Here is a 12,829-nt window from a genome sequence, read left to right on the forward strand (position 1 = left end):
AGGAGGTCGGCAAGTTAGCAGAGGGTGGGGTAGTCTTCCCTGAAGAGATGGGTTTTCAGGGTGCGCTTAAAGGAGAGGAGAGTAGGTGATAGTCTGATGGGTTGGGGCAGGGAGTTCCAGAGGATGGGTGACACCCTGGAGAAGTCCTGGAGGCGGGCATGGGAGGAGGAGACCAGGGAACTAGAGAGAAGGAGGTCTTGTGAGGAGCGGAGTGTGCGTGCTGGGCGGTACTTGGATATTAGGTCAGTGATGTAGTTCAGGGCAGTATGGTGGACAGCTTTGTACGTCAGTGTTAGGATTTTGAATTTGATCCGTTGCGCAATCGGAATCCAGTGGAGTGATTGGCAGAGGGGGGTGGCGGAAACGGAGCAGTTGGAAAGGTGAATGAGTCTGGCAGCTGTATTCAGGATCGACTGAAGCAGGGACAACCAGCGGCAAGGCAGGCCAGTGAGGAGGGAGTTGCAGTTGTCGGGTCGTGATATGATGAGGGAGTGGATGAGCTGTTTAGTGGTTTCTGGAGTTAGGAACGCGCGTATTTTAGCGATGTTGCGGAGGTGGAGTCTGCACGAGTTTTTTAAAGATTGGACTTGGGGCTGGAAGGATAGGTTAGAGTCCAGAATGACACCAAGTACTCTGGCCTGCGGGGCGGGTTTGATGGTGGTGTTGTTGGATGTGATGGAGAAGTCAATGGGGGGTGGTGTCCGGGCTGGGGGGAAGACAAGAAACTCGGTTTTGGAGAGGTTCAGTTTAAGGAAGTGGAGCGACATCCAGTCTGATATGTCGCTCAGTAGGTGTGTGATTTGGGCGGAGACCGAGGGGGTGAGGTTGGGGGTTGAGAGATAGATTTGTGTGTCGTCGGCATAGAGGTGGTAGTTGAAGCTGTGAGAGTGTATGAGTTGGCGGAGGTGTAGATGGAGAAGAGAAGGGGCCTGAGGACAGAGCCTTGAGGGACCCCAACAAAGAGGGGGAGTGAGGGGGAGGTGGTAGCATTATAGGTAACGCTGAAAGAGCGTTGTGACAGGTAGGATGAAAGCCAGGAGAGCAGAATCTCTGAGGACGAGGGAATGTAGTTTTTTGAGGAAAAGGGGGTGGTCGACTGTGTCGAAGGCCGCAGAGAGGTCAAGAAGTAGGAGCACTGAATAGTGGCCATTAGCTTTGGCGGTTAGCAGGTCGTTGGAGAGTTTGAGTAAGGCAGTTTCGGTGGAGTGTAGGGGACGGAAGCTGGACTGTAGGGGATCGAGGAGGTTGTTGTCGTTGAGGTGAGAGCTTAGGCAGGTGTAGACTAGGCGCTCGAGGAGTTTAAATGTAAATGGGAGCAGAGAGATGGATCTGAGGTTGTTTGGGTCATTGGGGTCCAGGGAGGGCTTTTTAAGTATGGGGGTGATGTGTGCATGTTTCAGAGGGGAGGGGAAAGTGCCGGAGAAGGAGAGATTGAAGATGTGGGTGAGGGAGCGTAGTATGGAGGGGAAGGGAGGTCGTAGGAGTTGTGAGGGGATAGGGTCGAGGGGGCAGGTGGTGAGGCGGGCATCAGAGAGGATCTTGGAGACTTCCTCGATGGTAGTAAGGTCAAAGGTGCGGAGTGTTGGGGGAGCTTCAGTATGAGGAATGTAGGGTGGGGTGGAAGTGGAGGTCAGAGCAGTGGTGGGGCCGTGGGAGAGGGGTGATGAGGGGGTAGCTGAGTGAGGGGGAACGGGGTTGGAGGGAGTTTGAGCAGCGACGAAGTCCCTGCGGGTTATGTCGAGGGGGAGGGGGGATGAGGGGGTAGCTGTGTGAGAGGGGACGGGTTGAGAGGGCGTGTGAGTTGCGGCGATGTCCTTGCGAATTGTGTCGATCTTGTTTTTGAAGTGATTGGCAATCTCAAGGGCATTGAGTGAGGTGCTGGGTGGAGGTAGGGGTGGCGAGAGTAGAGAGTTGAAGGTGGAGAAGAGTCGGCGAGGATTGGAGGAGAGGGCCTTGATGAGGGTCAGGAAGTAGGCTTGTTTGGCTGTGTGGAGGGAGGAGGTGTAGGTGTGGAAGGCAGATTGTAGCGGGTGAAGGCTTCTTGGGATTTGGTTTTGCGCCATAGTCGCTCCAGGGCACGACTGTGTCATTTGAGGGTTTTGGTGTGATCAGTCTGCCAGGGCTGGAGCGGTTGGGGTCGGATGTTGCGTGTGGTTAAAGGCGCTAGTGAGTCAAGGGCTGTTGACAGCGCGTTGTTGTAGGCAGTCATAGCCAAGTCGGGGCAGGACAGGGGGAGGATGCTGTCATGGAGTTGATCAGCTGCAGAGTAGAGGGGGGCAGGGTTAAGGTTGCGGAGGTTACGGCTGGTAGTAGTGTGACATTTGGAGGGGTAGGCGTTGGAGGACGAGGAGATAGAGAAGGTAATCAGGTTGTGGTCAGAGAGAGGGAAGGGGGTGTTAGTGAGGTTGTGGGGAGCGCAGCGGTTGGAGAAGACGAGATCAAGGATATTACCGTTGGAGTGGGTGGTAGATTGTATGCACTGTGCAAGTGCAAAGGAGGAGGTTAAATGGAGGAGATGGGATGTGTCCGAGTTGGCGAGGTTGACAGGGATGTTGAAATCCCCAAGGATGATGGTGGGTAGCTCAGAGGAGAGGAAGAAGGGTAGCTTTACTGCAGTTACTGTAGATTAAAGTGACATCAAATTATATCATTTTTCAAAAATAATCCATATACATTCACTACCTAATGGTACTGTAATCTATTTTTCATGAAATAGTTTCTTACTGTGTTTTTTGCCTCCTTGTAATGCCCTTCTTGAGTTTCAGAACCTCTGCTTTTCCCCCTCATATGCAGCTGTTTGGACCATTCGCCTGAACTCTCACTCCGCTGAACACCAGCACAGCAAGGAGCTCGGTTGGCACAATGCAGTGAAGAGCATTGGCAGAGGGAGGTGGCTTTCTGAGTCCTGAGCTTTCTGCCTCACCTTACAGGATATTACCTGGCCAGCACCGCCCACACCTGTTAGGCTCTGGTTAGAGGAAAGCAAAGTGCAGAAGATAGCAAAGGTGAGGGTAGGGGTTGGCTGCAGAGGTCATCAGAGAGAGTGGGGTACATAGGTGTGCCAAAAGGAGGTTTCAGAGTACAGATGTGAGCAAAGGGGGTTTTGTGGTACACAGATAACCAGAGAGGGGGTTTGGGGTGTGGAGGTGAGCAGAGAGTGGGATTTGGGCTACAAAATGAGCAGAGAAGGGGGTGTTGGGGTATAGAGGTGAGCAGAGAGGGGAGTTGTGGTGCAGAGGTGAATAGAAGAGTTCTGAGGGATCACAATTTGGTGCATTTAAACACACTGCATTTGCGATCTGCGTTTGGGATGCTGCTAGTCCCCGACTGTTTAATTTAAATCACGGCACACCAAAAAGCATTGCATTTGCTAATGTATAGGGGTGCCATTAAGAATTAGTGTCACCCCTGTGCATCTGCTAAAGAACAGCACATTTGTGTGAGTTTCCATAGTCCATCTCGGGAGTGAGAAAGAGAGCGAGACTTAGAGAGACCAAGGAGAATGAACGCAGTCACCCTCTAACAGGAAGTTGGATCACAGCAGCAAAAGAAAAAAATCAAAAAAACAAATCAAATTTGGAGATTTTGGGGAGGGAAGGGGATTTGTTGGAGTTAAGAATAAATTGATTATATTTTTAAAACCAGAGATTAATGTATTTTTGACCCTGATGTTTTCCTTTAAGCAAAGTAGAATATCTAACACCATGCATCCCTTCCTATACAAAAAAGGATAAGTGATGTTGAGGTTTAGCTTAACTATCCCCTCTTCTTTTCCTGGAAGGGTAGTTCACATGCAAGTCTGAAAGGAACCTCTGATATAAAACATAGATGTTTGCAAAAGCTGGCCTGGAGCTTGTCCAATGGACTAAATCAGGGCCCAATCTACTTGTCCCTCATGACAATCTACTTTTCCTGATAAAAAAAAAAATTTTTTTTGTACCAAAACTATTTGAGGCGCCTTTAGGAATGTCTGGCTTTTAAGTCACCATAAAGCCCCTTTTGTTTTTAAACTCTGAATATTTTTAACATTAAGCTATTTCCTACTCACCTCCCTTCCGGTCTCCTGTACCGCACTCGGGGACTAGCAGGCAGTGCAGAGACCTTGCAGTGTAATGCGCACTGATTGGGTGCTCCTCAGGAAAAGGGAGTGTTGGGATCTTTTAACGCTCAGCAGAAGCGTATCTGCTGAGCGAGTAAATAATGCACCTGCCCCAATGAGTAAAAAAAAAAACCAAAAAAAACCCCCACTTTATTACTTCATGTTACCCTTGCACATGGAATTACTTGGGTGCTCAGTACTAGCCCCTGATGAGCAGCCAAATGAAGTTCTGATGTCCGCTCTGTTAGGCCCCATTCACACCTGGGCGTTTTCATTGCAGCAGAATCGCTGGGATTCTGCTTGCAATTTCAAAACGCACTACATTTGCAAAACACAGGTTCAGGTGTCATTATAAACGCAGTGCAATTTTGCTGCAATTGTCGTGTGATTTACTGTGCAGCAATCGTGGCAAATCATATAGCGTGAAACCTGTTGCCTAAAAAGGAGCAAGAGCTTCTTTTGGCCAACAAGCTTCAAGCGATGCGATTTGCTAAGGTTTTGCAATTTACTGTGTGGCAATTTGCATCGTGTGAAGTTTATCGCTTAAAAAAGAGCAGGAGCTTTTTTTGGGTGACAGGCGTCATGTGATGCAATTTACCCAGCAACAATCGCAGCAATAATGGCACCTGAACCTGTGTCTTGCCATGTCAGGCAGAATCACAGAGATTCTGTCATGATCCCAAAACGCCCAGGTGTGAACGGAGCCGCCCTGGTTCACACACATGCGATTCTGTATGCATTTTCAAAAGCAAAGATTTGCATGACAAGCTAGATATTACGTTTTCCTATTGAGGTGGTTCACGCAGATGCAATCCACACACATTGAGTTTTGAGTGCCATTACGAAAAGGGTCCTGTGCGAGTTTGTAGCAGTGCCTTCCAGATTCGTAAGTAATAGGATAAAGTGGCGTGTGGAGATAAGTGTTCATATTGGATTTCTATGGAGAATAGTTTTTGCACTGAAGTCGATGGGGCGCAATTTTACATTGAAGTCGATGGGCAAAATTTTGCATTGAAGTCGATGGAGCACAATTTTGCATTGAAGTCGATGGGGCACAATTCTGCATTGAAGTCGATGGGGCGCAATTTTGCATTGAAGTCAATGGGAAGAAGTTTTACAGAAAGAGAGAAAGAGGCAGCCAGCAAAATCACACCTGTCCTGAAATCACATAGAAACTGGAATGACATTTCAGCACATATTTGTGTGAACCCAGGATGCTTGCATGCAGCAGGCATGTTGGATTCCTATCATCCGACGCCTGGGACATGTAGTTTCTTTCTACCTTTAGCCCTGCTGCAGCAAGCAGCAGGGCTCACCTGTCAGGTGAAGCAACTGGTGGAAGCACTGCCGCCGATTGCGTCCACACAGTGCCAGCCTCTCAGAGCCCCCGGCGTGAGGTCTCCCGGGCTCCGCTTGCCCATCTTTAGGCCCGGCTCGCCGTCAGCTAGAGAGGAGGGAGAAGAGCAGACAAGTCCGCTCCCCTTCCCTTCTTGTGCTGACCCAGAAGTGCTGTTATGATGTCACTTCCGGGTCCCCGTTGAGAGATTGGAATGCAATCCCCGGGAAAGAGCAATCCCCAGTGGAGCAGAGGGGAGACATTCAGGGGTCTTGTAGACCTTGGATGTCTCAAAGAGAACCTGTCACCAAAAATCATCACATAGTGGACTTTGTCCCATATGTGATGAAAAAAAAGTAAAAAAAAAAAAAAAAAGTTTTTTTTTGTAATCGTAAAAAATAAAAGTTACACCCAAGCACATACCAACCCCCCCATAAAAGCACACACTGGGGCGCCTACGCATGAAACTATCAATTGAAATACACGTTACATATCGCCGCGCACGCCAGAATGAGAGCAATAATTCTACCACCAGACCTCCTCCGTAACGCTAAACTGGCTACCTATAAGGAGCTTTAAAAGGGTAGGCCTATAGAAAATATAGGGTACTGAAGTTAATCGCCATTTCACGAGCACGCACAAATTTAAGGTTTGACAAGTTGGATATCTATTTACTCGCTGCAACCTCATATTTTATATTTTACAAAAAAATTAGGCAATTTATTGCTTTTTTGTGCCCTGAAATTAACTTACTTATCATTTACTGAAATTTTGCTGTAATAATCATGCGACATAATAAAATGGAACTACCATTATTTTATTCTATAGGGTATAAGCTTTTAGAAAGTATATAATGTTTGGGTGTTTTATGTAGTCTTCAGGCCTAAAATTATTTTTTAAATGTGTGTAAAAAACGCAAAAACATCTCTGGCAGCGAAAATGCAAAAATGGCTCTGGCAGCAAAAGGGATAGAGTATAAGCCCTGACCCACCCTTTCCTGACGAGCAGCCAATCGGTGCTCATTACACTGCAAGGTCTCTCTCCCTGCTAGTCCCAGGGTGCAGTGCTGGAGACAGGCAGGGAGGGGAGGAGGAGATAAACAGTGTAATGTTAAAAAATTACACGTTTAAGTTGCCATAAAGCCGCTTTTATTTTTCAAAGCCCCAGACATTCCTAAAATCACCTTCGATTTTAAATACGGTTTTGGTTACATTTTTTTTTTATCTGGACAAGTAGATTGTCATGAGGGACAAGTAGATTGGGGCCCCAATTTAGTGCCTGGACAAGTAGTTTTTTTCAAACATTTCAACACCCCTGATGCATTAGGGCTAAAGGTAAAAAAAAAAAAAAAAAACCCACCTGCCTGGCGCATGGAACTGTATGTCCTTGGTGTTGGGCGATATAAATCGTGCATCCCTGCACAGAACAGTTTGCCAAACCTGTAGGATGTCCAATACAGTTCCAGGTGCTCAAATGCAGGAGGCATCTAATAAGGTTGCTATTCGCTCCCATTTGCCAGGCTTATTTTCCCGATATATAAATCATTTAGCTGCTAGCTCCTGTCTCTGCCCGCCACTTGTCAGACATGTGTAGCACAGACCTGAGGAAAAGGGTCAGAGAACGTGGCATTTCTTACTTGTCAGCTCTGCACTCTGTGGTCATGCACTACTACTGACCCCTGCACCCTGTGCACTACACATGTTTGACCCAGAGCAGATGAGGTTTAGGTTTAATTTAGCCATACCCTTTAAGCCCCTCTCACGGGCAGAGCATTTGGCAGCACTCACCATTCGCAGCTGATCACTATGCACATTATTCCTCGTGTTTATTTTGTATTTTTAGTATGTTACTATTAGCAGCTAAAAAGAGTTACTTGTGTGTGGTATGAGACCACACACTAGAAAAAAAAACAAAAAAAAAACCATACAAAACAATTTTTTTTTCACTCAAAATTAGTAATAAAGCACATAGCAGTAACCATCATCAAATCTATTTTCTTGCAGCCATGGCTCCTGGACACTAGAAGTAGCATGCAGATTTAAAATGTGGACAGGCACTTAAGAGTACTACTTCAAGTAATACTGAAAAAACATACCTGAACAACATTTCTTTAGGAGAATTTTCTGCCAATTTTACCAGAACTCTGAGAACTTGTTCCCGGACCAGATCTCTTTTAGATGTCAAAATAGAGGATGACAAGAGGAATATAATATTTTTAAATAAAGGGTGCTGATTTTGCTTATCACTTTCCAGCCTTTCATGTCTTGAAGAGCTAAGTTCCAACTCCACACCTGGATTGAAAGATATTTGTGTCCGTTTCTCTTCAATAGTCAGCAGTAAAGTCTCTACTACTTCTAGACTGTGAAATACCAGGTAATAAAGGATTCCAAGGGAGGCCAGGGCAGGTTCACTAAGACAAGCTATTGCATCCTCAACACTGGAAATGATGCTACGGTCTGTGCTGGAGGATGACAAAGACTGATTATCAGATGAACTCGCTCCAGATTTCTCAAGTGGCTGCAAAGCCAGACAGTAGGCAGCAATATGAAACTCCACCAGAGGTAGTAGGAGCACGGCTCCTGGAATTCTGGACAATTTATTGAGACTCTGCATTCCCCTTTTGGTTTGTGTAACTATCTTCTGCTCTGTCAAGTGATCACCCAATGCAATGGAGTTTAGTCCAGTGATGGCCAATTTCTGTGCATCTTTCAAAGCAAGACACTGAGTGGAGGACAGCGTACTGGAAATAGATTTTCCCGAAGTGCTTAAAAATAAAAAAAATACTAATTATGTACAGGTACAAAAAGTCTGGTAAAGTAAGGTAGAGGATACATAAGTGGTTTTGCCTCCTATAACAGCATTTGCAAGGCTAATTAGTTTCACACAAAACAGATAACCAAGGACTAATCACCTAGGTAAGTTTTCCTCCCTAAAATAAGTGAAATAATCTTCTGCGCCTATTGAGTAATATAAAGAGAAACTGCTACTGTGAATGCTGCTGCTATCATCAATTGTGTTCCCACAATGCAACTGAAATAAATGAAATGTGATGTAGCGCTGCTTGCAGAATATTAAATAAACATCAATCCATCATAGTTCAACAAAGTGAATAAACTGGATACAAAGTGCTCATAATGCCTAAATAAATAATAAATTACTATAGGTATCAAATTACTACACAAAGTGAACTGAAATCAAAGTGCTCCAAAAAAATGTTTGTAAAGTTCATATGATTCCAAATGTCCCATAATCCAACATGCATTAATTGGTGTCACTTCTGTGCTCTCAGAACGCTCACCTCCAATGCATGTAAAACCAAGTTTAACCACTAGCCTACAGGGCACTTACACCCCGTTCCAAATTATTATGCAAATTATATTTTACTCCTTTACCTAAATAATTGATGTAAATAACAGTCAGCATAATTCTCATGTTATCAACTATTAAGAGTACAATTCAAATTTTATTGAACAAACCTCCTACTGATAACAGTATTTTTTTTAAACATAAAAAACAAAACAAAACAAAACAAAACAAAAAAAAAAACTTACAAAGCACTGTTCCAAATTATTACGCACAGTAAGTTTCAAAACACTTTATAGGTTGTAAAGAACTGAAAATTGTCATTTGTTGTGTTTGCAGCATATTTACTGAAATCAAAAGCTATTTCAATCAAACTTTTAACATTTTAACTTTTTAAAAATTTTAACAGGTCTTGTTACATTTTAACATAGGACCCCTTATTTGATAGCAGCTTCACAAGTCTTGCATCCGTTGAACTTGTGAGTTTTTGGACAGTTTCTACTTGAATTTGTTTGCAAGATGTCAGAATAGCCTCCCAGAGCTGCTGTTTGGATGTAAACTGCCTCCCACCCTCATAGATCTTTTGCTTGAGGATGCTCCAAAGGTTCACAATAGGATTGAGGTCAGGGGAGGATGGAGGCCACGCCATGACTCTCTCTCCTTTTATCCCCATAGCAGCCATTGATGCAGAGGTATTCTTTGCAGCATGAGATGGTGCATTGTCATGCATGAAGATGATTTTATTACGGAAAGCATAGTTCTACCTTCTGTACCAGGGAAGAAAGTGGTCGGTCATAAACTCCACATACTTTGCAGAGGTCATCTTTGGGGACCCTAAAGGGGCCGACAAGCACTGTTCCCACGATTCCGGCCCAAAACATGACTCCACCACCACCTTGCTGACGTCGCAGCCTTGTTGGAACAGGGCGGCCGTCCACCAACCATCCACTACTCTATCCATCTGGACCATCCAGGGTTGCACGGCACTCATCAGTGAACAGGACTGTTTGAAAATGAGTCTTCATGTATTTTTCTGCCCAATGCAGCCGTTTCTGCTTGTGAGCATTGGTTAGTGGTGGCCGAATAGAAGGTTTATGCACAGTTGCAAGACTCTGGAGGACTCTACACCTTGATGTCCGTGGGACTCCAGAGGCACTAGCAGCTTCAAATATCTGTTTGCTGCTATGTAATGGTATTTTAGCAGCTGCTCTCTTGATCCGATGAATGGATCTGGCAGAAATCTTCATCAATGTGCCTTTATCTGCAAAAACCCATCTGTGCTCTGAATCAGCCACAAATCTCTTAATAGTGCGATCACGCTTACGTTTTCTTGAAATATCTAATGTTTTCATACCTCGTCCAAGGCATTGAACTATTTCACTCTTTTTGGCAGCAGAGAGATCCTTTTTCTTTCCCATAATGCTTGAAAACGGTTCTCTGCTTAATAATGTGGAACACCCTCCTATAGTAGTTTTTCCTTAAATTGGGCTCACCTGCTAATCTAATTATCACAGGTGTCCAAGATTGTTTTCAGTGATCAAAAGAGCCCTGAGACACAATGCCATCCATGAGTTAAACTGAAAAACAAAAAATTTAATCTTTGTGACACTTTAATAGAATTTGCATAATAATTTGGAACAGGGAGTATACCCCCTTCCTTTCCAGGCCAATTTCCAGCTTTCAGTGCTGTCACACTTTGAATGACAATCGCGCAGTCATGCAACACTGTACCCTTATGAAATTTTTATCATTTTTTTGAGACAGAGCTTTATTATGGTGGTATTTAATCACCTCTGGGTTTTTTATTTTTTCTTAAACCAAAAACCACTGAAAATTAAAAAAAAAAAGTTTCTTAGTTTTTGTTATAAAATTTTGTAAATAAGTGATTTTCTCTTTCACTGATGTGCACTAATGAGGCTGCACTGATGGACATTGATGGGGAGACACTGGTAGGTGGCACTGAGAGGCATTGACAGGCATCACTGATGGGCACTGAAAGGCAGCACTCATATATGGCACTGATAGGTGGCACTGACTGGCGGAACTGATGCACACTGATAGGCAGCACTGATAGGTGGCACTGACTGGCAGCTCAGATGGGCACTGATATGTGGCATTGATGTGCACTGGTAGGCACTAATATGTGGCATTGATGTGGCACTGATGGACACTGACAGGTGGCACTGCTGGGGCTACACAAATCATCAGGGCACACTGATCATCAGTGCACATGTCCCCTCTGAGGGATGCTAAATACCGACTCTCCTCTGCTCACGAGCTGTCAGCGTGACAGCTCGTGAGGACAGAAATGCCAATAACCGGCATTTTCCTATTTACATGAGATCAGCTGTGATTGGACACAGCTGATCACATGACCGAGCCGACGTCTTCGGCTCTTTCCGTTGATCGGCGCGCTGCATGCTCCTGCATGTGTGGTTAGAATGGGACAACGTCATAGGACGTCCTCCCAGAACGAGAAAACCACCTTGCGCCCGTCATTGTACTATATGGCGGGCGGGAGGTGGTTAAAGCGGAGTTCCACCTGAAAAAAAAAAAAGTCAGCAGCTACAAAAACTGAAACTGCTGACTTTTAAAATACAGACACTTACCTGTCCCTCGGTCCAGCAGTGTCCTCGCCACCGCTGGTTTCATAGGCCGTCTCCTCTCCCTGGCGCCTGCATCTTCAGTGTGGGCACCCGGCTGTGACAGCTTGCGGCTTCGGCTTCACAGCCAGGTGCCCACTGCGCATGCACGAGAAGCGAAGCGCTTTGTGAATGGCCCCATAGTCTTCTGGGACCTGTCACATGTCCCAGAAGACTACGGGAAGGTGGGGGGGGGGAGGTGTGTGTGGGTGTATGTGTGTGGGGTACAACTTCTGCTTACGATTGCCTAGGCGATCGCAGGGGAAGTGGGAGCGGGTACCTGTCAAATTTGGGTACCTGCTCTCCCAGGTGCCAATCCTTAATAGGGAGCGGGGGACAAAGGCTTACAGCGGAACTTACCCTTTTGGGTGGAGCTCCGCTTTAATGAGACATCTCTACAATTGAACACTATCTTCTTTGGCCACTAGAGGCTATCCACTCCTCCTTCCATATGGTAAATGTTAAGGTAGCCTTACGGATCCACCGTTTCACTGGGTAACAGTAGCCTCACCCAAAATAGAATACGCCTCATATAATGTACTAGGTTAACTTCCCATATTTATTAAATTTTGCACTTAAGCAACAAAGGTGTGCTGGCGATGTAAGGAGGAAGACGATTCGTACATACATATATTTTGGTCTTGTAGGAAATTGACCACTTTTTGGTTACAAATTAGAGATCTTATTAAACGCTTGACAGAATTTGATCTGGGGGACGACCCTGCTGGGTATGCACTGCTGCACTCTGACCTCTCCAGGAAACATTTTAAAAACACCATACTGGTGCACCTTCTCAATGCTGCTCATGCTTGTATACCATCTCTCTGGAAAGAAGGCTCCCCCTTCTGCCTCCATGTGGCTGTCCAGGATTGAGGACATACACTCAATGGAAAATATTATGGCAGCAGTTCATGGCCAGGAGGATAAGTTTTGTCAGCGATGGGTCCATTGGTCTCTCTTTGCCTGTTGCAGTGAATACGAATCCTTGTTACACTAGGTGGTTTTAAGTCCCTTCTCTATTCATGCTTTGCTATCTGCTGTTTCTTTATTCTTTTCTCCTCTTTTTATTTTTATATTCTATGACTTGGATGCTGACATCGTATGTTTAGTTCTGCAGGCTATTCAAGCTGTAATGACTCTCGACCCAGTGTATGACACAATGCTGTTTTGATGTGGCAATTGGTTTCTTATGTATCTTAACTGAACCTGGTTTGAGGTCTATTCCAGTGGCATCCGCCTAATTGTCTCATTGCTTCCTGTACTACTTATAAATGTTTCATATAAATAAAGTATGTTCAAAAAAAAAAAAAAAAAAAATTGCACTTACATTCAAAATAAGAGATGTGCTTTACAGATAGGAAATTGCGGTTTGTACTTCCTTTATCTGCCTCCGCTTACGTGCAGGTGACGCAACACGTTTGGCGTAAGTGGTGGAAGATTTAGCAAGTA

At 45.1% G+C, this 12,829-nt stretch overlaps 1 protein-coding gene across 2 annotated transcripts in view; it reads right to left on the bottom strand.

Annotated features, from left to right (window-relative positions):
* ATRIP (ATR interacting protein) overlaps positions 1 to 12,829 on the bottom strand; it is a 180,405-nt gene that overhangs the window by 76,307 nt on the left and 91,269 nt on the right. For both annotated transcript variants that reach the window (XM_089687725.1, XM_089687726.1), the window contains exon 9: positions 7,531 to 8,199. In XM_089687725.1, the coding sequence (XP_089543851.1) occupies positions 7,531 to 8,199 (669 nt within the window). The remainder of the gene's footprint in view (positions 1 to 7,530; positions 8,200 to 12,829) is intronic.

The sequence above is a fragment of the Staurois parvus genome, unplaced genomic scaffold (assembly GCF_062004578.1).
Source record: "Staurois parvus isolate SC_StPar_1 unplaced genomic scaffold, SC_StPar_1.0 ptg000436l, whole genome shotgun sequence".
Lineage (NCBI taxonomy): Eukaryota > Metazoa > Chordata > Amphibia > Anura > Ranidae > Staurois > Staurois parvus.